The following is a 26108-nucleotide window of genomic DNA, read 5'->3' on the forward strand; positions in this document are numbered from 1 at the left end:
ATGGCCTCCTAATAATCCCCCTCTATGAATTGGCTACATTACTCTGCTCTCCTCCCCACTGATAGCTGATGTGTGGTGAGTGTTCTGGCTGCCGTCGCATCAACCAGGTGGATGCTGCACATTGGTGGTGGTGGAGGGGAGTCCCCATTACCTGTAAAGCGCTTTGAGTGGAGTGTCCAGAAAAGCGCTATATAAGTGTAAGCAATTATTATTATTATTATTATTAAAATATGTTTAGAGTATTGTATGCATATAGTTTCCTTTTAAATAGTTTTAGATGTTTTAAAAAATAATAATCATTGATAAAAAAATATAGACACTCTCCTGGGCACAACTTCAAGAGCTACGATATTTCAAAATGAGCTGTTACTGTCTGAAAGCGTGGAATATGCTGTTCAAATGAATAATGGTAAAAAAACCACAACTAAGTGAAAGTGTTTGAAATATTGCCCCCTATTGGTAGTTTTCAAAATTAATACCACTAAATCTGCATAATACAGAAATCATATTAAACTTTGATGTACAGTATAATGTATTACATATTGTTAATAAAAAGTTGTATTACTGCCAATACCATTCTGAGTATTATATATTTTTAATGAGAAACTAAAATTTAAATGAAGTTTCTCTCCATTTCTAGTTAATCTGTGAGATTGCTGCATTGCATCAGGATTCTAGGAGTCTATCAAATACCGAAGTCCTTAGGACACAAAAAAGATTAAAGCAAAAGCAGAGCGAACCTGTAACTGAAATAATAAGGACTTCATCTGCCAAATATTTCTTGCTACACTGTGCCATCTGTTTTCTAAAACCTTCACACAAATAAAGACAAATTTGGCTAACCTAGAGGTAGAAACACACTAGCTGTCTATTATCTACTGTATACTGCATATTGAAGTGAATGGTAGTCCAGTTCATGGAGTAACTTGCCAGAAGACGCTTACAGAATAGTCTCTCAACAAACAAACACAACAGACACTTTTGCAGCCCTTAAAAATGTAGGAAGCAGGAGAAGAATCCTGTAAGTTGTTCCAGAATTGCTCCTGTATAATAATACACTGAGAACTGTCTGTGTTTTAGCCTATTTAGACATTCTTGTTGCATCTGACTGTGTTACTTCACCATATAAAGCAATAGGACATTATCCTTTGGATCACATGCTTCATCCTGCAAATTATGCTTTGTGTCACAAGATTTAAGCACATAGCCAATTTACACTGCCGCACTATGACTTTGTTATGTCTATGACATATAGTAAGAAGTAAGACATAATAAGAGATACTGAGAAGCATTAAAAATACAAATGAATACTAAAATCAATGCCTCTCAATACATACTGTAGACTAACTTTTTACCAAAAGGCCTGACATGTCAGGCAATGGGGATGTAGCATGTAGTTCTCAGTAAATTAAAGTCTGCTCCTGGGCAGTATACTTCACATTGCATCCCCCTGAAAATACAATAGCACTGAATTAAATATTACGTTCCATATTTTTGAGATAACTGAGAAATACTGTTTGATTAGAACACAGGCCTTGGAATCCTCACTATGACTAGATTCAAAGGGTGATTTTCTAGAGCGGCAATATTTTGCAGTCTTCAGCTACATTAAATTATTTCAAAACTTTAAAAGGCCAGTTTTAACTTTGTTAAATGGCACAACAACTACACTAGAATTGCTACACTAACAGTAGAGGGTGAAGTGCGTGTAATGCTGATAGAGTAGAGTAACTGGCAAAATAGAACACCTAATTTTGTATTACTGATTCAAAATCAACTGTAGCCATTAAAAATGTAGCAAAGTTGGGTCTTGCACACTTTTCAGAGTGCTGCTAGACCACATTCAGGCTGAATAATAGAAATCCTACCATACTTCTGTGAGCAGTAGTACCTGTACTTCAATGTAATGTGAATGTTAGTATAGTAAAAAACAAAACAATGGATTAACTCTAAGCATTCAAACCTTTATTTATGAATTTAGGAGGACAGCTAAAAAAAAGGGATAGGATAAGTCTTGTAACATTGGTACTGTAGGTCACGATCCAACAGAACAGCTGTTACTCAAGATGGAGTAATATAGTGCAAATTATAAAATCATTCAGTGAAATAAAAAAATAATCGAAGAACTATTCCATTTTGACCACAACATCTTTGGTAGAGTATGAAGTTTGTGATGTGCCAATACAGTTCTGCAAAACTCCTTTGGATTTGGAGTTCTTTCAGTAATTGTCAGTATATTTTGTTTCTCTGGAGTACTCTGTGTACAGTACATCATTAAAATATTGTAACAATGCATAACCCTCAGAAATTATCATCTACAAAAACATATCTTTTCATGGATTTAAATGTCTGTGGTGTTTCAAGTACATTTTAGTCATTTATTGCAGTTTAATTTTACAGCTTTTAATATATTAAATGTTTCACCTTAAATAGTGACACTGATAAAATGAACATACCGACATGCTTTGAAATGTAATATATTCAAATATACAAGTTTCAGTAACTTCAGCTTAAAAATGATGTTGTGGTATTATTTAAATTTCATTACTGCTTGTACATTTGTAACTAATTTCCAGAAATTCTGACGGCAATGTGATCAATTATCATGAAACCATTTGTTCACAATGTAATAAATAAAAAAGTTCATTTTGTACCTTAAATCTTTTGCAATATGAGAAAAAACATTCTGCCATGCAAGTAAATTAAAGTTAAATGGAAATGTTTTATTTATCTTAGTATAGAATAAACTGCCTCTAAAATTGTCAATTATATAGAATATATTTAAAAGACTTACCAAATGCACATGGTTTAAAATATGCAAGGACAGTTATAACCCTAAATATTACCACTGCATGAAAAGATGTAACATCAAATCCATCAATATGTGCTTTCCACAAACAAATGTCCGTCAACATATTGCTGTAATGTCTACCAGGTTTTATTACAGTATGGATGTTGTGAGCCAAAATGTTTAAAGGCTTTTACCCCAGAGATCCCTTTGCCTGTGTAACTTTAAAAATTAAATAATCAGATGACATATACAATAAGTGTATACAGAATCACAGACATTGAATATTGGCAACATCCATCTCTACTATTTTTATTTGGGGGGGGGGGGGGTAAATAAAGCTTTTTAAACTACATGATACTACATGTCTTCCAAGTTTACTGAAGTGAAAGACAGTCTTTAGACACTTATTTATAGTACTACAGATATACATATTCACAACCTGTATATTATTTAATTCATTAGAACCATTTACTCCCAGCTGCTGTTCAATAAACTTAGAAGAGGTGATACTGTCAGTTTAAAAGACAACTTTTTATAGCTAGGGCACTAGACTTGTAGCAGGAGGGGTTCCAATCTCAGGTGAGATACTGCTGTTGTATCCTTGAGCAAGTACCCACACTTAGATTGTTCCAGTCAAATATCCAGTTTTACAACTGAGCATAAATTAAAATGCTGCCAATATCAATTACATTTTAGAAATCAGCAGATTGCATTTTTGTAAGTGTAGGCTGGCGATACTTCTATTTTTGAATACATGGATAAATTATTAATTGTAAAGGGTTTGAAATAATAAATGTGAGGTGTATGTGATGTGCATCACAGTTGAACTATACACAGTGTAAGGCAGGATAATATAAGGGGTAGTCAAATAATTAACTTTTTTACAGGAGAATGTTATAGCATTAGGCTTAAAACATTAATAGTGTTTTTCTTGAACACTGCAGCTGTGCTTCAATAAACTCTTCAATCCTGACCCTGTTCTAAGAAGGGGCATCTTAATGTTGTTATTATTGAAGCATCACCGGTTATAATATGACACATACGTGTAGTTCATGACACCTAACAACTGAGTTTCATGTAAAAATTGGATACACAAAAGTCTAAATCTTCATCAGCACCATCTTTTTTTCCCATACGCACTTCTAAGGCTAAAATTAAGTTTGATTGTCCCTATGCTACACCTGGGTGCAAAAGCCTTATGTCTGGAAAATGACGACTGTCATATACTATTATGTCTTTGCTGAAGTAATAAATGAAATAAATCAGTGAATCGATAAACAGATTTGAAATAGATGAAGGCTTCATTAAGGAATGATAAACCAATGATAGACATTAAGAACAGACCAAATGTGGATATGAAGCAAAGGAACGTTTTGCAACACAAAACCTAAGGTGCATAACATACAGTAGGAATTGTTGTACTAATACAATATCTTTTGGTAAAACAGTTTTGGAGTAAATGGTGATACTGAAAGAAAACATACCAGTTATAATTGCTGCCCACTGCACTACATGCTTTTCAAAAATATTATATTAATTTGAATGAAAATTATTTTTATACTTGTCATCAATAAAATGGAGAATGAACAAAAAACTGAATTAAAAGTAAGCTCCTTTGTATTTTAATAACTGGTATGAGAGAGAATGCTTCTGTCGTTTTGTGGTATGTATCATGGATACATTCTTTAACTAAATGCAGGTAATTAAATGCACTAATGCTAGTTGTTGCTTTAAGGGCAATGTCTTGTTACATTAACTGAAAGCAGGAAATAATCCTGACCTGGGACCTCAGCCATGGGAGGAATTATCTTGATGTAATTTTGTTTTCATTCTCCCATTTAATTTATGGCCAAGAGCAATTAAATGGGAGGATGAAAACAAAATCACATCAAGATAAGATTAAATTGCTATAACAAAAGGATCATTATTATATTGGATGAGAGATTTTAGGAACGCATGCAGCACTGTGAACAGCAATGACAAATATAACATGTTTATCCTTAACACATGGGTGTGTTCCATAACCTGTTGCATTTCACATAAATTGTATTTACAAAAAAGACTTTAAATGAAATCATGTCATTCATCAGCCTCAGAATTTGCCTCTCTAAAAAACATTTGGTTTACATTCTTATCAACTTCCTAGCCTTTTACAAAACCTTAAAAAATAGAATGACACTCCTTATCAAGGACTTTCAGCAAAAGTCCATAGTCAAAAAAGCGATTGAGCAGTGATTACTCATTTACCCTGCCATGAATTCTTAAAAAAAATGCTTTTAAAGAGACACTGTTTTAAGATGCATGCTTTACAATGTGTTCTTTTCATATTATTGGCAGACAGAATCCCATCTGATGTCCAACCCACATTTCTGTGTTTTGCATCTCTCCCATGTGTCCAAATCACATGAACTATACTATCTACTTTTTTCTCTCCTAAAATTAAAGATACAAATAATTCACACATACTGTATATGTAATTCAGAGTTAAAATATAGGATGTAACATACACAAAGGATGTAAAATTGATTCAATGCTTCTTCTATATTTTATACAAAATGAAACCTCACATAAAATAGTATGCAAGTTAAGGGAAGGTAAATAATATTTGTACGGCACTTTTGGTCTGTGTGCTTTCTTTTAGCAAGCCGAGCTGAAGAAAATCTTTCTTCTGTGTCACTGCAACTGAAATAAGGTATTACACCTTGGAAACAAAGCAAACATCTTGCAAACGAGAAAAAGCACAGCCAATAATGGCAATGACACATACAATAAGATTTGCTTAGTTTATACTGATAACTAAAAGCCTTTTTTAACTGAAAAACCCATAAGTGAGGATACAACGCCCATTAAGCACTCACACCATATAGTCTGAAATAATGTTCATAAAGTTCAAAACTGAAAATGTAACACTATACTTAAAGCTTCTGGCACTAATTACCTTTTGACATATAATAAAACACAACCGTTATTTGGTACTTGGGTGAATACAGTCTTTTTCACATTTATGGCTTTTATAACAAAATCTTCCATCTCCCTTATATTTTTTTGGCATGTTTTGAGTTATAGTGGCTCCTCATGTCTTTCCTCAAGCGGAACTTTTCTCCACACACTCCACAGATATACAAATGTACGTCCATATGCAGCTCTAGTTGTTCATTGTTGGGAAATATCTGGAAGCATACTTGGCATATGGTCTCCCCTGCAGACAGGTGGGAGATCATGTGACGTACGTGATCGTGTTTTAGAAAGGTACCTTGATCGCACACCGGGCAGACATAGCGAGCCATGCCTTTATGCATGTCATTGTGGAGGCGTAGTTGGCGCTCTCTAAGAAACTGCTTCCCGCACGTCTGGCAGGTGAACTGCTTCTCCTTGGTGTGAACTGTGTAGTGTTCCCGAAGGTGACACCGCTGGTAAAACCCTTTCCCGCAAATACTGCAGAAATGTTTCCGTCGGTGATCCCGGTCTCCTTCCTCCACCAGGCCAGACCTGTAGAGGTCTTGATCGGGACACTTGACCATGTGCTCCACTACCAGTTTCTCATTCTCAAAATGCAGGCCACAGTGTGGGCATCGGAAGGCAAAACAAGCATCTTTGTACATCTGGCAAGACCCAGCTATATCGCCATCGTAGCTCATATCAGCCTCTAACAGGCCTTCGTCCATGGTCTGTTTCTCCCCGCCAATGGAGTCTTCCCCTACCGAGTCAGTTTCCACATCCTGGGTTTCCCCACACCTCTCTGCATGTTCTTGTAACTGCCTACCTTTGATTAAAATCTGGCCACATTTTCCACACGCACAAATGTGCCCCATGTGACTGGAGATATAATGGGAAGACTGATCTTCTTCAGTCAGCAGAATTCCACAAAGCTCACAAGGCAAATAGAGAGTACCTTGTCTTTCCTCTTTTATAGTGCTGACCTTGGTTAATGTACCCTTGTCTTCCCTGTTTGGCAAATGGCCATCAAATGGGCTATTGCTGTCTTCCAAGCCAGAAATGCCAGCTTCCTCATCTTTGTCATCCACAAGTTGGACTTTCATCATATCCTCATACCCAGAATTTTGTGTGCTTGAACCATCTATACTATGCTCTCCAACCTGAACCACTTTTATGCTATCCATTTCCAATGGAGAGCTTTCTTCTGGCTCAATTTTGATAATGATGGTATTTCTAGAGGACTTTGATTTATTCTCTGTTCCTGCCCCAACAGACTTGATCACAGTTTCTTTATTGAATGTTTCACTGTCAGACTTTTGCTCTGGCCAGTCACTGTCCATTTTGCCAACATCGCTATGGTCTTCTGATGACTCCGAGGCTGAACTTTCCATCTTGCTGCTATCATTATCAGCTCCCATCCTGATCTTGGGGGGTTGGAATGCTTTTCTGTTCGTGCACGTGAGAATGTGCTCTATCAGCAATTTTTCACAGCTGAACACAAATCCGCAGTCGTCACACGTATATGTTCGTCCAAAGCGAGGACGCTCCTTCATGGAAGAACTTCTTCCAGAGGGTTTTTTGCGCAAGTCACATGGCTGGTCTGACACATTGTCCACATGAGGCAGCACATGAGACACCACTATGTCTTCGATCTGTCTGCTGCTGCTTGTGCTACTACTTTGCACTGTAGAGGTCAAGCTAGTGGCTTGCTGCAACCGATCACCTTCCACACTGCTCTGCTTCTGTTGTTCATACATGCGAACGCCAAACATCATTTTGCTCTTCATCAGGCCCAAAGTTGTAGATGAAGAAGAAGGGGTTAGACTTGTACTTCTGATATCTTTCAGGTCCTCAAGAGACTCTGGAATATAATACATCTGCAGATAAATCATAGCAGCTTTGAGCTCCTCAAACTCATATGGGCCAACCACTATTCTCCCAAGATACATCAGCTGGAGGATAAGATCAAAGCATTCAGCGCTGATCTTCATGTTGCTGAGGTTCAGACGGGCCATAACCTGTTGGTCTTTGATAAACATCATTCTGAAGTAGGAGCTGCAGGCTGCAAGGACAGCTTTGTGAGCCCGAAAGTAAATATCTCCGATGGCGATGCAGCAGTCACAAAGAAACCCCCATTCTCTCTGGTTATTCAGCTGTTGCAGGACATGCTCACTGTGGCTGGGCTTGGGCATTGCGTAGTGTTTTCTTTATGTTTTGCCTAAAAGATTTAAAAAAAAACAATGTTGACACAGTTGTAATTACTAGTGAAAATAACATCAGTACTAATTCCACTTTGAATGTTTCTACATATTACATTTACTCCCTTTTAAAAACCGTAATTAAGTATTGCAGTTTCTTTAATATTTGAAATATGTTCTGCATTCGAAAGATCACACCAAGGAACTCATTCATGATGAAAATCTTGTGCATTAAAGTTTGATGGCAAGCTTAGGTTTCAATATTAAGTAAGGTATTTTAACAAATACATATTTTACAAAAAGAGCATTTAAAAATTTAAAAAGTATCTGTAGCACTTCAGTATTATAAATGATAAAGATACTGTAACATTACCTTTTAAGATGATAATGTCATATAATAGGTTATTTTAGTTTCTACCATCCAAAAGAAACCAACTTCTATTTAAATTTGAATACGTATTATCAGCAGGTATTATCAGCTCATATTTATTTATTATATGATATATATATATATGATTTAATCCGGATTAAATTAATTCAGAATAATAAATAAATTCAGATGCAACAAAAAACTATTTACCCCTCACACAGAAACTGGAGAATGGGCTTAATTTGTAAAGTCATAGCTTTTGTCATGTTTAACTTTTACCTTGTTTTTATGCTATGTTAGCAGAAAATATTAATTCTGCTACCTAACCTGAATTTAATCTGATGGAGTTCTACTGGTTTCTCTTCTTTGGCCTCTGCTTTCAAACTTTATTTTTTGCTCTGATCTCATCCAAAAATCCTTGAAAGATTATTATGATTTTGTACCTACTGCCTCTACATTTTCTATATGGTTAGAACTCAGACATAGATACCTGAGGATTTTTCACAGCCTTGGCTAACATATACAGTAGACTGCAATCTTACTACTGGACTTCCAGATCACATCTACAGTGGGTCTCAACTTCCGCTAGCACGTTTCATCTTCCATGAAATAATCCTACTACTTTCACCATTTTGAACACTGCTGCAATAATCTACTTACACGAGTCCCATCTTTGATTCAGAATTTCAACCAGAAACAAATGGCATGGATACATTACATCATTGCTGGTTGGCCCCACAATGGCAGATTTTCAACTGCGTGCAAGAATATCTATTAATCAAAATATCCCTACATTCTATTAGTTGAGATTCATCACCTGAACTACTCTTCCACTATGTTTTAGTAGAAAACTGATAGCCACTCATTCTGGACAGCTTTTATCTTCAGTACCTAAGAATGGCTCTTTTTGAGCTTATATCAAACGGGGCTTAAAACTTGTGCAAATCCAAATCCCTTAAAGAAGAGTTATCATTGCAAGCTATGGAACACCATCAATCAGTACTCTCAGTGACTTGAAAACGACCTTTCTGTATTCAACCCTCAAGTAAAATAAAATAATTTAACCACTTTCATTGATAAAAAAACTGTAAAATAAAACATGAACACGAAGAGGTAGAATACACAGCATCTACAATTATTCATCAATTCAATTTCTAACCACTTCATTCCATTTGGGGATGCAGGGGAGCTGGAGCCTATCTCAACTGACATATAGAGGTACCAACCAACACTTCACACATTCTAGATGGCTGCATCCTGTATGTGCATGGAGTTTGTATGTTCTCCCAGTGTTCAGGTGGATTTTCTCCAGGTGTTCCTGTTTTCTCCCCCAGCCCCGAGACATAGTGTTATGTTAAATGGCGTCTGAGAAAACTGGCCATTTATGGTGTGAGTGTGCATGTCTGTGTTTGTCTCTGTGTGTGCCCTGGGATGGACTGGCGCCCCATCCATCCATACGGTATTCTTCCCTGCGCCTGTTGTTTGCCATGATAGGCTCCAGCTCCCTTATGGCCCTGTATTGGATAAAGCTGTTATAAAACGGATGGATGTATCAGCTTTTCAATGCATTGCTGGGAAGCAAAACAAATGGTGATTGCTGGGAAATTTAAATAATTTACTCCAGGTTAAAGGCTGTAATTAGTGGATGGACAATAAACTCAAAATAGCTGGTATGCAAATACATAGTTGCTTTATCTTTTAATCAAGGCCTACGGTTCGAACAGTTACTAAATAAGACACAATGACATGAAAGCCCTACAAATCAAAGTAATATTGCCTAATTTTAAACGCTTTGCTCATTAATTGCCATGTATTGTAATATTAAAACTACCAATATAATTTAATCAATGAAACATAAACCTAAGATAACCCTTATTAAGCAAGACTACAGTGTATCAACAGCCAGATGTTATAACACATACGTAGTCTTGATTCGATTAATTTGTATAATCGCTAATATACTTTACAAAATATAGTTCCATATCAATTTCTAATGCATATTGTTGAATTGCACTAGAAACACCGTTCCTCGGGGGTAAATAACTATACTGTTACATAGCGAGCTTTATTAAGAAAACACAAGCGGTAAATAATTAACATTAAAAATAAGTAGTACTAGGAAACATTTCAACGAATGTGTGCAGAGGTAAATACGAAACCAAAAGAACCAATATTTTGGATGATCTTATATATTATTCATTTGTAATCTTCACAGCAGATGCTCTTAAAAACACGTACAGTATTTGCAATCTTTGGCTTTCACTGCTGTCTGGGTCTGTGAACCACCATGAAAACGTGTTTACTTTACCATAGCAATACTGCTGTGCTTTATACCAGTCGGAGCGTGGGCTGTGTCGGTAGTCAGCACTGAGTACAGTAATTTGCAAAGCTTCCAGTACTGTACGTAATAACCTTGCGGGCAATTTAACCGACTAAAAATATACTATATAATTCATAATGCCAAACTCTAAATTCAGTACCTCACACACGCATTCAACTTTATCAGCCTTCCAAATATATATGCAAATGTCAGTGCTGACTATTTTGGGACTTGACCCACCCCGCAGTTGCTAAGTCAAAGTATGTAGCTGTTAAGTTTTAAAAACACTTCTGTCTGTACTTTGTCAAAAATAGGTTAAGCACCTAAACACTTCATAGCACTACAACAGTTAAAACATTTTATACAGTACGTACTGTACAAAAGTAAATCAAATCCCATTTGAATTTTCTTCTTGTACAACTTAGGAAGGGTATACAGTAAGAACTATTCTTTCAAAGCTTTCCTTCGACAGCTTCCCAAACCACTACCGCTGCTTAATTTATATGTTGCACGAATTAGTTCAATAATTTAAAAAACACTTTATTCAAAACTTTTAACAATGGCAACATACAGTATCTCCAACCTCGTCGCTGACAGTTTAAAGAGGGATTTCAATGTCCCGCCCACGCGCATTTTCATTGGCCTATTTCGTTAAGATGGAATCATGCGGGCACTAGAGCTGTCAATCATACCGCACTAAAAACTCATTAAAAGTATACAGCAAAATAATGTCTAATTCGGTCTTTTTCTCTTGTGAATATTAGCGTTATTTATCCGTTCGCGGCAGCTTTTTGCTAAAAAAAAAACTAAGAGCTCCCAAAGAGAGCTGGTGCAATACTGACTGTCTCAAGTCTCACGCACCACCACCCCCGCGCTACTTCCCGCATTCACGCTCAGAAAAAAAATAAAGGAATTACCATCCTCAAAACCTGTCAACACTCACAGTGCTACTCACCAGCAGGGAAGGAAGCTGCGACTAAATGACTAAAAAAACTCCAATCGCTGTCTGTGTTGCCGAGGGTTCAGCTTTTCTTCTTTAATCCCTGTATAAAGTTGTGGCGAGAATAATGCAGAAAGGCGAACCCCTCCTGCAGCACGGATGAAAAGAACTTCCGCACAGCCGCTCTCGGCAACATCACCGCACTGAGGCTGCTTGAGCCAGATCCAGCCCTGCTCACGCAAATCCAGCCCTCCTGCAGCCTGTCATTACAGTTTCTCCCACCATCACATTTACAAGTACACGACAGCGTGACAGAAATGCAGAGAGAGAAAAAAAATCTGTCGTTTCATCTAAACTAAACTAAGAATGAAGCAGTTTCAGGAAGTTTTGAACAGAAATGCTATGTCTAGATGCAGTGGACATAAAGGGACGATTCACAGTATTGTACAATATTTCTGTTGCTTATGTCCTTTGGCAAATCAAAATATTATCCAGCTCAGTTCTGAAGTCCCTCATATTTATTTTTTTCTGTATAAACTGTGAATTGTGTTGTGTAAATAAGAGGTGGGATGGTGGTGGGCTGAGTTACTGTACAATGCGAACAGAAAATATAAATATAAACACCAAGGCAATTATTATTGTTATTATTATGATAAGAATTTGTATACAGACAGTAAACGATGACAACCTTTACATTTGTTTTTAAAATAAACTTATATTTTATTAGACTAGTTACAATAAAGTGTAAGTTATTTCAAAGTATAAGGTTCTTCACATAATATTTTGGGAAGAGACATGGAAACAAAGTTTGTTTAAATGAACCAATAAGCCAAGCCCCCTGAACTATAAAACAAAGATGCGTAAATAATGAAGAGTCACATGTGGTCAAGTCGTTTTGCAAATTTGCTCACGTGAGAAAGATTTCTTCTTTAACATCACGCACAATAATAACACTTTTGAAATATAAAAAAAGAGTGTTTTATCATCTACGTCCTTGCCGAACACTTTTAACAAGTTCAGAAGTGGATGTTTTTGTTTGGTTTCGGTATGTTATGGGAGAAGAACAAGTTAAACGTAACTTTGTGTTAATATAGCTGCTATACAAACACAAGCCAGCAGCTTCCGGTAGACACAACAATAAAAAAAATAATTGCCCCGTTAGAAGCCCCTTTGTACGTTCTGCTCATTTACAGTGCTGTCATGTGACACAATAGCTAGCTGAGCTCACAGTCGTAGACAAGCAGCGCGAGACCGTACGAGAACGTCTCTGCAGCAACAAATACGAAATCTAAACCAATCTCTAGAATATAGGTGGTAAGAAATAGTTTTCGCATTTACAACATTAATTATTATTTTGCGATTAAATGCTGAATTGAAATGCATGCACGCGGTCTTGGGTTGCATGGCACATTCCATAGCAATGTCTGTTTTTACCGTGAGCTCTGATTCAGAGCAGCCGTGAAAAATGGATGTGCTGGCTTGGAATTAGTTAAGCTAGTTGCATTGCATGGGGGAATCTTTTGATAATAACGTTTCAGGATTTTTTTTTTACTCACTTATGGTTACATTTGACACAGACAAAGCAAAATATAATGGGGACTGTTTTTTAGTGCACATGATCAAATAACGAAGATCCCCACACATATTCTCTTAGATACATAATTTAAGTTTTGGGTATTGGTTTAATGTATTTGATGTTTGTGTGCGTATGCATGGTGCGTGTATATATACTGTATATCACTAGAATGAAATATTAATTAATGTTGTAAGAGTTGTAATGTCAAATAGAATATTCCTGTCGACTAAACGTGTAATTGTCATTGGTTCCAATAAAAAAACAGTACACTACATTTCTCTGAATACATATAAGCAAATCACTCGTTTGTCACAGGTAATATACAAAAGAAAACGGAAGTGGTAGAGTTATAAAAAAGTGTTGATCGTTTTATTCAGAATTGTGTATCTTTCCTCAGCTTTAGGACTAAAGAAGGGGATCTCCAACCTTAGTTGTGGAGAGCCCCAGTTGGGCGTTTTTTTAGGTAACAGCAGAGTTAATGTGGGACAATGTATCTGTAATCCATTAAACAAGTGATTTGTTGAATTATGTAATTTATTGATTATTTTAAAATTAGAATGCTCTTCAGCTCTTATGTACAGAAGTTCCATTAAGTGAGTTTATTACCGCCTTAATTAAACAGTAATTTACAAGTGTTCTAAACTTTTAAAGTACAGGTGATATTGGATGATCTAGAAAACTAACTGAATCGGGGTTCACCAGGACCAGGCTAGAAGACATAATTTGTCAATACTCCTACTAAACTATTAATAAACTATATCAGAAGAATTATAAATGATTTCACCCCACAGGGGATTTTCCTGGGAGTCAGACAAAGGTGAAGCTTTTAATTATGTATAATGGACATAGTACACTATATTAATCTGTTGACAGCTAACAAAAGCATCTTTGAAATGTTTGTGTCTCATATCATTTATCATGTCTAAAGCAGTGACATTTACGTCTGGCCTTGGTATGCTGCAGACCATCAGGCCATATACATATTTGATGGTCCTCAATTTGTAAAGACCTGGTTATAGTGGTAATAAAAAACAATTAAATGAACATTTGATTCAAATCAGGTCATTAAGTGTACAGGGAGGAATGAAAACCAAGAGATACAGTTGCACTCCAGGTTCAGGAGTGGCATTGTGATGCTGAAACTTTGGCTGTATGTCACGTTGTTCTCTGTATTGAAGAGACCAAAAGAGAAAGTTATACTCAAGATCATTGGTATTTCATATTAATTCTTGTATAAGCTAGATACCAACAGTAAACTTCATGCAAAAAATGCAAATTTAATAAAATGATTTCAACCTTATTTTATAAAAAAAACAATTACTGTCCTCAGGCTGGTGGATAAGTGGTGACCCTATGTGCCAGAGACACTCCATTTCTGCTAAAGAGGAAAAGTCTTCATTTGCCCCAAACTGCCACTCAGTTGACCCAAGTGGTGAGTGTCTGATCTTCTTCATCCAAGTTCTTTTGGTGGCTCCAGTTTCCCACCTCCAGTGAGGAGCTAACAGAAAATAAGGCTACATTGTCTTAATCTGCAATATAACTGACCTTGCAGTATTAAATTGAAAGGTTAGATTCACATACAGTATACACATTAAATACAACAGAGTCAACTGGGATTTCCCTGTCTAAAATGATAATTTTGCTATATAAAAAATAACATGGGATCAAATTCAGCCATTCATTGTCTAGGTGATCTCAAGATTAGTCAGTCATCACTTGAGTGACAGAGTTGAACAATCATTTTGTACAATCAGGTGCCTGTTCACTGAATCCTAGATGCCACACATTATCCCAGCTCAACCCACATGCGTTCAGTGAGGTTCAGGTCTGGCCAGGAGAGCATCCGTAGTATATCTTTCATCTCACAATAAACCACAAGCATATAAAGTTGTTCTACTGGAATGCTGTTTTGTCAAGATGAGCTTGATGGAAGGACTTGACCAAGGTAGTGCTGCAGTCAGGTGACTGTCCAATCACTACCAGTACAGTTCTGTAGCAACTAGATCCACCTGAAAAAAACATCACACTTGTATCTCCACAATGATTGGTGTATTATTCATTATTGGTGTATAATTAATGTATCATAGTACATATCTGTGCCAGACTCATAACATCCATCAGCATGGTCTACATAAAAATTTAGATTCATTACTAAAGAGCACTTGACTATGGTACTGGTGAGTCCATATGAGGTGTTGCTCACTTCACCTCATTCTTTTGCATCGATAAACATACAGTAGGTGAGCACTGTGCAACTGTGTGGTCATCTGGCCTGCAAGAGGAATGTTAAAGTTTAGCTGCCTCCTCATAATTGAACTGCTGATGGTTTTGGTCATTAGGACCTTGGGTTTCTTATGCAGTGGAAACTGCAGTGGAAAAAATGATCAAAACGAAGAAGAAAGTGAGAATGATTATATATTGATCTCAGCTAGATTTCATGTTTCATGATCTCCCAGATGATGGCCTCATGTTGATAGACTGTGTTTGGCTGTAAAGGCTTGCCAGCTTAGAAATAGCTGGTTCTGAACACCCCAGATGGCAAGTGACAGTGCACTGATTATGACCAGCTTTCAATATGCTGATAACAGGAAAGTGATGTTCTCTTGATGAGCAGACCATATTGATTCATATTGATTTACACTAGGATTTTTTCAAGCAATTTACATCACCTCATCTATGCTTATGCGCCAAAGTCTCTCAGCTGTACCATACTCAATCATGACTAAACAATTAATCAGAATGACACTGTAAACATTTAATAATTGACATTGATATACATTTTATAAAACAGAGTGGTAAATTTCTTTCAATTCTTATTGTACCTCCTTCAATAGTTGTCGATGAATTATTGGTGACTCAAGAGACCAACGTTTAACAATAAAAATGGGGGACTGCAGACTTTCTAATTTTTCCTGATGTGAGTTCCACTGTATTTTTATTATAAGATTGTGGATTAAGACATTTCTAAAAGGAATTCCACTGCAATGTACAGTATAGCGCAATTTGTATATCTTATACAATTATATATACATACTGTATGTCTTTGGCCAGCAGGGGTCATATGTTTTACAATCTTTCTTTCTTGGGAAAAACTGCAAGTGGAGGGCAGTGAAACATCATGCAAGTGACATTAACAGTGCATTAGAGACAGCAATAGATTTATCTCAAATAATGACACTGCATTAGTCACTAGGTGGTGTCAAAATGTAAATAATGAATTTACTTATGCTGTCTGTTCCCACCATCCTGGGCATGAACCACAGACCATAAGCAGACATCCTATGGATTCAGTATGCTTAGAGGGATATCTACAGTACATCATATGTCTGTTGAATCAGCAGGGGCCGCTCATTAGGACTGAGTAAAAGTTTATGTGACTCAGGGCTCACAAAATGCTGAGAATGAATTAAGCATAATAAAAACACACAGGCATACACATTACCATAATGACTTTTGTCTGTGGCAGGTCGGGTCACCGTGGTGTCATGGACGTGTCTAGCCACAGCCTGTTCCTCTTACAGCAGCTGAACATACAGCGGGAGTTTGGTTTTCTGTGTGACTGCACTGTGGCCATTGGCAATGTGTATTTCAAGGCTCACCGTGCTGTGCTCGCTGCTTTCTCCAACTACTTTAAGATGATCTTCATTCATCAGTCAAGGTAAGGAATGAATGCTGTTAACAGGATGGGTGCCCTAATATTAATATAACTAATTTAAAATAGGATATTAATGTAACTTATCATAAGGATTAGGAAGATCATAATTGTACTGTGTAATGCATCACTGTCTGCTTTTTACCCAATGATTATCAAATACCATCGCATTTTCACACTCAGAGAAATGTGAGACTGTTAGGATGACATCACTCCCAGTGTTTCCCAGGAGCATTGGAACTCCTCACAAGAAGAGGCCAACTTTTTGGTACAGTATATCAGGTTTGGTGCTTATATAGGTTGGGCACTTGAAAATGGCTGTTGAATTTAGGTTTTCAGTAAAAAAAATACAATTATCTTCTTTTGAGAAGGTGGATCATCATTCCTAATAATAAACAGTATATGCTTAATCTTTCTTAGAATGTCTGTGATAATATTGAATTTAAAGAAAATAATGTCATGTTTAAGAAGAATGCTGAAGTTACTGAAGTACAGTAACTTGAGTTTTAAGATCTTATGTGCCATTATAGTCAGTTATTGTGATGGAAAGTAGTGAAGTGTAGTGATAAGAACAGCCCATTGCACTTTGGTTATTTCGGGTAATATGCCCATTCCACTGCTGCACCAAACTCATTAGTGTTATGTATAGTATAGTTGGGGGTGGTTGTTGCCCTGGCTATTTTGCTGAACTGATCAAAAACTAGTTAAACCCCAGCCTCACAACAATCTCTTACTTACTCATCAGCAAGCAGAGTAGGGAACAGGGAAAACAACTTTCTTCATCATGTTTCTGCAGTCAGTGCACAAGAAAAAAGATGGTCCAGTAAGGTTGTAGATCGGTAGAAGAAAGAAAGAACTCTGCCCTGGTTTGCTGAAGATGTACAGGCTTTTGTTCCAATTTATCTGGGCAGATACAAGCTTTCTAGAATATTGAATCCAAAGTAAAAAGGTATACAGTATTTTCCAATTAGCTTAGAATTATCAGTTGAAAGTATAAACAAAAGCCCGAAACAATGCAGCATAAATATTTTAAAAAGCAAAAAAAAAAAACTTTATATCCAAACATGTTTCTCATAAGATGGAGGTGGGTGTTTTCTCCAAGAAGCTTTTCTGTCCTGCGAGTTTACATTTACACAACCTTTAGAAGACGAATGGGTTGTGACAAAGTTACCTCTTTGTGCAGAAGAGAAATACCCAATCTGACAAGGTGAGGAGGGCACAGGAAAAATACAAAGTGCTGCTTTAGTTTACAGTTTACATTTTGTTGCATTGCCTGTGATGTTACTGTACATTAGCTGCAAAAAGGTGGTAGCTTTAGTGTGTTATCGATGGTCTTGATATTAATTCTTTAACAGAAGTCAGTAGCCTTGGTGCAATCTTTGACTCTCACGTGAATTTTGAATCCAGTGTCTCAAATGAAAGTGCAAGTTGTGACATTTACAAAATATTGCTCGATGAAGGACCTTATCTCCTGTGATGCAAAGAACGTAACACACTATTATTTAATCAAGAATTGATTATTGTGATTATCATGGTGGTTCTACTGCCAAGAACTGTATTGATTACATTTTACTGTAGTATTATTCTTTCTTAACTTATGTTAATTGTATTTACTTTCTGCTGTTGTAAGTCACCCTAGATAAGAGTATCTGCTAAGCAAATAATAACTATAAGCATTCTACTAAATAAAAGTTTTTTTTAATTCTCTTACATTTTTTTGCTTTGTTCATTTATCAGTTGTTTTTGATATTTTATTGGTTTTATTATGGTTCGTGTGATTTTTATTTATAATATATGTTATATGTAATATGCTTGTTTTTTTTGGCTTGTTTATACTTTGGGAACTTTTTGAAAAGCACTATATAAGTAAATAGGGCTACACAAATAAGATTTATTGCTATTGTGATTGTAACTATATTATTACTTGTTTAGTTTTTAGTCACAAACATCATAGGAGTTACAATTACACAGGTCCAGATGTCTTCTGTTTATCCAGGTCTGGTACAACATTCTTGGCCATCTCAACTCACAGCGTAAGGACAGCTTAATTCCTCTGTTGGGAAAGTTATCTTTTGGAAGCCACAATATCTTTATTACTTTTAGTTTATTAAGTTTCAAATTAGTTTTAATTTAAAAGTTTGTTTATTAAAGTAGTTTTAAGGGGATACTGTCATAGTACTGCTAAAAAAAGCTTGCGTTTGAATCAAGGAGTGTAACTTTTACTCTGAAGTAAAAAAAACTAAAAATGAATGCTCAGGATATTAATATAATATAAATTAACATATGTTCTTAGTCAATAAAGTTTTGAACGCATTTTTTTCATACTGCAGGAAGAAATGATCATTCTTGAACCAAGAAAATACTTGCTGATCACAAGGTTTTAAGTAAAGGTTCTTAGTTTGCAATGTCAAGATAGTGAAATGTTGTCCCTCAGAAATTGCAGATCTTCGGGTCAGCAATTGGGTAAATGATGCAACTTCCATTCTTAGAAATTAAAAGTCCAGTGTGTAAAAATGTAAATCTTCTGCCCCAAGTGTAAGTATAGTAAAATACTTTACTGGGAAACAACCCAGCTGTTTCCAGGCCCACGAGTAATTGGCATCAACAATGTGTTTGGATCGTTTTCACCAGACACTCAGAACTCAAGCATGTTATACCACTTCTAAGTGTGATGGAAAGTATAAATGAGTTTTTCAGTTGTTGTTCAGGCATTCCTTTCAGTTGTCATTAATGAGAAATTTAAGAAAATGTTGCTTCCAAATTAATCTTGTTAACAGACTTTGTCTGTTTTGTTATAATGTGCAAGGGTTAACCCCTTGTTGATATAATGCCTGAGAAGCTAGATTCTGCTACAGATCCAAATACAATATTATCAATTAAAAGGAGATTTAACTTATCGTTGAGTAAACAGCAAACTAGACAGCAGGGATGTAAAGATTAGAGTATGGATATCATCTCCATATTAATTTCCTCACATGATACACAAGAGTGAGGGTCATTATGAGGCTCAAACAGAATTTCTCTTGCTAACAATATTTAAGATCAATAGAAAATAATAGTATGAGTGGATAGATAGTTCTCTCAGTTTACAGTTTCAGCCTAATGTCAGTTACGTCAAAATGCAACAAAGCACTGTTCAGTTTTATCTTGGTTTCAGTTTTAAACATTGTTTGTCTTTTTAAAGGTGAATTCATAAGCTCTCACAACAGACTATTTTTTTCCTTTTTGTTTATCTCCTAACAGTGAGTGCATTAAAATACAACCTACTGACATACAGCCTGATGTCTTCAGTTACTTGCTCCATATCATGTACACTGGAATGGGCCCCAAGCAGCAGGTGGACCAAAGTCGACTGCAGGAAGGAATTAAATTCCTTCATGCCTACCAGCTTTACCGTAACACAGGTGAAGGTGGGCAGGAGGCAGCTTCTGATACAATCAAAATTTCAAACTTGTATGGGATCCAGATATCATCACAGATGGCTGCCAAGGAAAACCTGGGCCTCAAAGAAAACCGGTCTAGAGTTTTAGAGGAAGAGATGTCTGGGACTCAAGCTGACCGTCCTCAGATCCAGTTGTCACTTGCTGTAGGACTGGAAGGGACATCTTCTGATAGACCATTGTCTAGTCTTCATGGACCTTCTTCTGTAACTTCCAGAGATGAACCTGAGGCACCAAACATCTCTGTGACCATAAAGCAGGAAAAGACGGAGTTGGAGCTGTCGGCAGAGCCCCAGACTAGCTCCCCACAAAACCCGGAGAGTCAAAGCCCAGGATTTTTCAAAGACAGCCCAAAGCCCCTCTATTGTCATTACTGCGGGGAGCGCTGCAGCTCGCGCCGTAACCTGCGTGAACACTTGTATACACACGCCAGTGGTTCTCTTCCTTTTGGGGTCCCAGCTGGCATCTTGGAAAACAATAACCTTGGCGAAGTGCAGAAGATGAGTGAAGACTTTGAGAGCCTAGAGGAGAGGCACCTGCAGAGCTTCTTGGTGCGGAAAAGCCCACAGTCACAGGACCAGCCAGACTCGGGTAGCCTAGAGGAAGCCCTCCGGCAGAGCCAGTCATTGACATTGTCTTCTGAAGAGCTGGCAGCGGAACTGAAAAGTGGCAGCCCTTACTCCCGGAAGCGAAAGATTGCTTGTGCTATCTGCAGTCTCAGATTTGCACAAAAGAGCCAATTGCAGGAACACATGTACACGCATACAGGTAAACACTCCCGCTATCACAGGTACAACCGCTTTTGTAGTCAGCTGATCCAGGCATCCCAGCATTACTGTGAAAGTCAGTCTGAGTATGGAGTCGAAGAATCTGCTAGGGACTCTCAAGACAATGTCAGCTCGTGTTATTCCTTAGATTCTGAGATTTCCCAAGAAAGCATTGACACTGTTGTTGTAGAATAGAACTAGTCTTGGAATCCTAAACAAATTTGGCCTTTTCACCTACTTCTGATATTCCATTTTTTTCACCTTCTCCTTTTTCTATAACATTTGCTTCCTTTCATGTGGCACTAATTATACCCATTATAGCGCTGTCTGCTGTTCTTGAAGCTGTATTGTTGGTTTCAGTAAGTGTGCATCTGCTTTATTATCAGTCAGGCTACCGTATGGTACTGGTGTTCAACACAACCTTTTTCATCTTCATAAGCTCATTAGAATTATCACCACTGTAAGGGTTCAACTCCAGTTCTTAACTACGGTCCTAGAGTAAAAGAAATTAAATGAGCAAACCTGCTTACTTCCATATCTAGGGTATGTATTAATTCAGTCTTCAATTTATCAGTGCTTTATCTCGAACTGTGTTAATTACCTTGTGAATAACCAGCACTAGTGAGAAATCATACCGCAGATTGTTTGCGTTACAGTATTATTTTGACAATGGAATAGCTAATGGAGGGACCCAGGAAAATCATCTGCTTCTAAACAATTGTTTCCTCCACTGTAGTCCTGCTGTCTACAACAAATCGTTTTCAAGGTGAATATAATTGACTTTGTTATGCGGTATAATGCTATTTATATCTAAGATTTGTAAAGTAACACATACAAAAATTGAAAATATTCTATCATTTAGAAGTTGACAAGTCTATACTTGGCCAAATGCTGTATCCTTGGTCAACATTTAACATGCATGCACATACAGTATCCTGTATATACAGGAATACGGATTTATTTGTACTTTATCTAAGGAGAACTAGGAACAAACAAAACCTAATAGAATGAGCTACAGATTCAACCTTGTCTTGTTTAAAAATGACTAAAAATGTTATGTTGTAATCTTAATAGTAGTGCACAGAGCAAAGTCATATTTGTCATGCATAATTAATTGAATCTTGGAAAATTTGATGGTCCGTTTACTCAAGCTTTCAAATATTCCTTTAAATAATATCCAATCTAAAACAATCTACAATAACATTCTGTTCTTTGAAAGTGCAGTGAATCTGAAGCTAGATAGGAATACATGGAAAACATTCAGCAGTAGCAGCATCATTATGACGAATGTCAGAGAGCTCTCCGAATATAGTAGGCAAATGGTAATTAAATTCCACAAGTTGGGGGATGGCTATAAAAAAATCAACAAAAGGCTAATTTACCACTTTCCACCTTACTGTGCTTTAAGAAGTTTAAGACTTTTGACTTAGGGACCAACTCACCAGAAAGAGAAGACAAGTGTATTCTGTTACGAGATAAGAAGTGATTCAGGAGGCAAACATAAATCCAACAGCAACAGTTGGAGATTTTCAACAAGGATACCATTCAATGTCACCTGAATGAATGTGGTCTTCAAGGCCTGACTGGATGTAAGAAGACATTATGTTAAAATGTTAAAGCGGTATGAATAAGTGTGATCTGGTGTTTTTCTGCACTTTATGACAAATACTCCTTTGATCTGTACAGTACGTTTAAGCATGTTTAAAATGTAACAGCAAGAATTTAAGCAAGACAAATTACCAATCTGTAAAGGTTACTGTTGTATGATTGGTTTTGGTTTTGAGTCACCGATGGTATGAATAAATCTGCAGTGCATTGTATGTGTATAAATATACAGTATATGTGCAAAACCTATTGACTTTGCATGTTGTCATGGTTACACATTCACAGTACATAATTCAGAATGCACTAGTGGGTACTCTGGAGAAAAGGCTGGTGTTGTTTAAAAAAATACGTATATATACAATATACAAGTATACAATATATACATATACATGACATCTGTCCCGTTGGGACTCAGAAATGTGATGGCAGTGTTGAAGCGTTAGTGTCATTCTAACTCCAAGGCCGACAAGTACAATGTCAGCTCTTGTTACTAAGCAAGGATAACATAATTTCCTTTACCCCAAGTTTATCTGCTTTTACCTGGCTATTTTAGGGCTCAGTAACTCATTATTCTGTATCTTGGCATTACCTGCGTTCAGTGACATGGGACACAATTTAGTTCAAACATCTTGTACTTAAAAGAAAATAAGAATTACAATAAGCTAAAGTGGGTTCATGTCTAGAAATGTTTTTTTGTAATGCAAATTTTGGTATAAATGAATGACATGGGGTAGCTTAATAAATATTCAGTTTAGTTTTAGGAAACTTAGTATTAAATTTTAATTTGTCATTTTGTTTACATAGTCTTAGAGCTACACCAGTTTTTCTGCTTACCGGTGTGCTTAACAAAGTACCTTTACATTTCATGGCTTATCGCTTCAGGTGAGGAATTGTAATTTTGTATATACAAACAGAAATTATGTGACAGGGATGTACAGTATAGCACATCATTTTAACACAGCAAGGCAAACTGTAAACAAAGGAATATTCCACTTTTGTTTCACTGATTAGGTACAGGTGAATATGGTCCTCTGTTTTTGACACTTCATGACTTTCCTGAGCAGTGCCTTAGAACACTGGGCTTTTGAAGGCTCCAACAAAACGTTTGTTGTACTTTTAGATTTCTCTGTTTCACTTTAAAAAGTGAGTAGATCATGTGTGTCTGTTGACATTTTCTACATGACATAAATAATAATATATTGCTAGATATAAATATTGTGATGTTGTAATTTAATATCAATCTGATTTAAAAGAATGGTCTATTTTCCAGTAAGATTTTTGCTCACCAGTATGCTTTGCCTGATCCATTTGGAGCCCTGGAAAATAAATCCAAATGATCAAACATTTTAGTAATTGGTCTAAACTTTTGGAATACTGCCAGCATATTGCAGTCTATAAAGATGTATTGATTATTAGCTAAGTTATAGAAGATGACTGATATGGTAATAAAGGTGGTAAATGTGGTAATAATGTTTTTGTCACCTACACATTTTTTTGTATCTGAAGATGCATTGAATAGCTCTGATTGTTTAGTTACCTTTGGCTACTGTGTATTACTTACTATATTTCACAAAGCACCTTAAGAACTATCTTAAGGTGCTTTAGGAGAGAGAGGTGTTGGTATACCCAGTAGAAAAGGCAGGAAGCCAAAAAATGTCATTGATTCCAACAATCAATTTCTACTGTTTGTTCGTTATATTGCAAAAAGGACAGTTCTGTCTAAATTAGGCAGCCTAATACAACATAGGCCTTGTTTAACACACACTGGAAATGGATGAATTTGTTTTCACAAATCCCTTGAAAATAGGTAGTGTTTCTAAGAACCTCAGGATCAAGCCTTTTATCATCACTGTTTACTAGAATAGACAAGCAGGCTTGAAGATTTTGCCAGTGTAGCAGATCCTGAATTTTACTTAGCAATATTAATCATGACTGTCCAAAGTAATGCATGTTAAAATACCATATATCATGAAACTAAAAATGATACAGTTCACACATTTTGTAACTAGGCTATCGTCTTTGGTTGTACTATTAGTAACATTAAACATATTAAAATTACACAAATAATTATATAAAATAAATCTCATTTTCAGTGAATTGTGTGGTATATTCCATAAAAACATATTTTGTTCATTAATTTCCATGCTGACAGTTTTGAAAAGGATAAAAATGTATACTCCTTATTCATGAAAAAGCATTTTAGGGGCCTTATAATATATACTGTTTTCAAAATGTTTTCCTGAGTATGGTGTCAGTGATGAGTGTTGGGTACTAAATTGTTTCCAGTTAAGAAGGAGAAATGCTTTAAATGAAATCCTGATGAGAGTGCACTGGATATTAGTGACAAACAGCTCTTTTCATAGACTTCTTCTGTGATGGATGGCATTTTTGTGGCTGTGAGCATTGGTGTATTTGAAGTGTTTTGTTTTTTGTATAGCTGCTTAACTCTTTCTACCTGAGCACCTGAATACTTGGGAGTCTCACTCATATAATAATATTTTAAACACTGGTGTGTGTGTTCATGTCCTTTAAAAAGGTTTTTGCAAATAAATTGTTTTTGCAGCACTTCTATGTCTGGAATGTGTGTTTTATAGAAATGTGAAGATAACTGTAGAGGATGTCAGCAGTAGTGTGATCCGCAGTATTTCCTTGTTTTAACATGTTTGAACACATACTGTAGGTATTTAAAATGTTGGATCAAGGGACATTGTTAGATATTGTAATGGTCCAGAATTCATTTTCTTTAGTGGTTTTCTATTCAATGCTAGTTTTTAATACAAAGGTATAAAATAATTGAGCCACTGAGGCAGTAAGTGCAATTACAACTGTTAGAACTTTTCTTATTACTTGAATAACAATATCTTCAGTTTTTATATTTGAAAATCATATTCCCTATTTCCTAAAGCCAGCATGTTACTTCAGTACTACCACAAAACTGTACTGGCATGACAAAACATTCTTGAACAGATGTCACATGCTAATAGAATGAGGACACCTACTGTATAAGCACTGTAATACAGATCATCAGTATAGAAAGGCTTATTTTTGTAGCCTTTTTCTATATGTGGCGCTTTATTACAGAAATAATAGTAATTATTATCATCATCACTGGTTATTTATCTAAGGCAATTCTACAAATGATGATATTGTTTTGTAACAACGGGCAACTTATTCACATATTTTCCTTGTGGTAATGTTTTTCCACCAGTAGAGGGCTTTTAGAGCTGACCAATAAACTATACTATTTAAATTCTGTGTATTTTTTACATGGGCTTCCTTGATAGGTACAAAAATATCCTTTAAATTATGTTGAACAGAGTTGTACAACAAGTGAACAATTTATGTGCAGTATTTTTGAGTAATGTTCTAATGCTTTTTGTTTATTAACTATATCTTGTTTGAAAAGATCTATTTAAAAGTAATCCTTAAAATTAACATTTTTTATTTTTGTGTCTTCTCTCTTGCAACCGTTTTTAAAAATTCTCTGCAAACCCAATATCATTGTATCTCTG

The 26108-nt window shown here is 36.1% G+C and overlaps 2 protein-coding genes across 8 annotated transcripts in view; one reads left to right on the top strand and one right to left on the bottom strand.

Moving 5' to 3' along the window:
- Positions 1-1943: 1943 nt before the first annotated feature.
- On the bottom strand, positions 1944-11770 carry zbtb1 (zinc finger and BTB domain containing 1). Its single transcript, XM_015350788.2, has 2 exons — positions 11572-11770; positions 1944-7946 (listed from the first exon to the last, which is right to left on the bottom strand). The coding sequence occupies exon 2, from the start codon at positions 7918-7920 to the stop codon at positions 5827-5829; it is 2094 nt and encodes a 697-aa protein (XP_015206274.1). The 5' UTR covers positions 7921-7946; positions 11572-11770; the 3' UTR covers positions 1944-5826.
- Positions 11771-12760: 990 nt separating this feature from the next.
- zbtb25 (zinc finger and BTB domain containing 25) overlaps positions 12761-26108 on the top strand; it is a 29129-nt gene continuing 15781 nt past the window's right edge. For 2 of the 7 annotated variants that reach the window (XM_015350801.2, XM_015350792.2), the window contains exons 1-5: positions 12761-12870; positions 14463-14564; positions 15967-16049; positions 16599-16790; positions 20028-20992. In XM_015350801.2, the coding sequence (XP_015206287.2) occupies positions 16048-16049; positions 16599-16790; positions 20028-20992 (1159 nt within the window). In that variant the 5' untranslated portion in view covers positions 12761-12870; positions 14463-14564; positions 15967-16047. Of the gene's footprint in view, positions 12871-13923; positions 13950-14462; positions 14565-15966; positions 16050-16598; positions 16791-16967; positions 17053-20027; positions 20993-26108 lie in introns of those variants that run through there. The other 5 variants (XM_015350793.2, XM_015350795.2, XM_015350797.2 and 2 more) reach the window with 5 other exon arrangements.

The sequence above is a fragment of the Lepisosteus oculatus genome, chromosome 8 (genome assembly GCF_040954835.1).
Source record: "Lepisosteus oculatus isolate fLepOcu1 chromosome 8, fLepOcu1.hap2, whole genome shotgun sequence".
NCBI classification, from domain to species: Eukaryota; Metazoa; Chordata; class Actinopteri; order Semionotiformes; family Lepisosteidae; genus Lepisosteus; species Lepisosteus oculatus.

What these genes read in the sequence shown, in the direction of transcription:
- zbtb1 (XM_015350788.2), bottom strand. Translation starts at nt 7,920, where the DNA reads ATGCCCAAGCCCAGCCACAGTGAGCATGTCCTGCAACAGCTGAATAAC.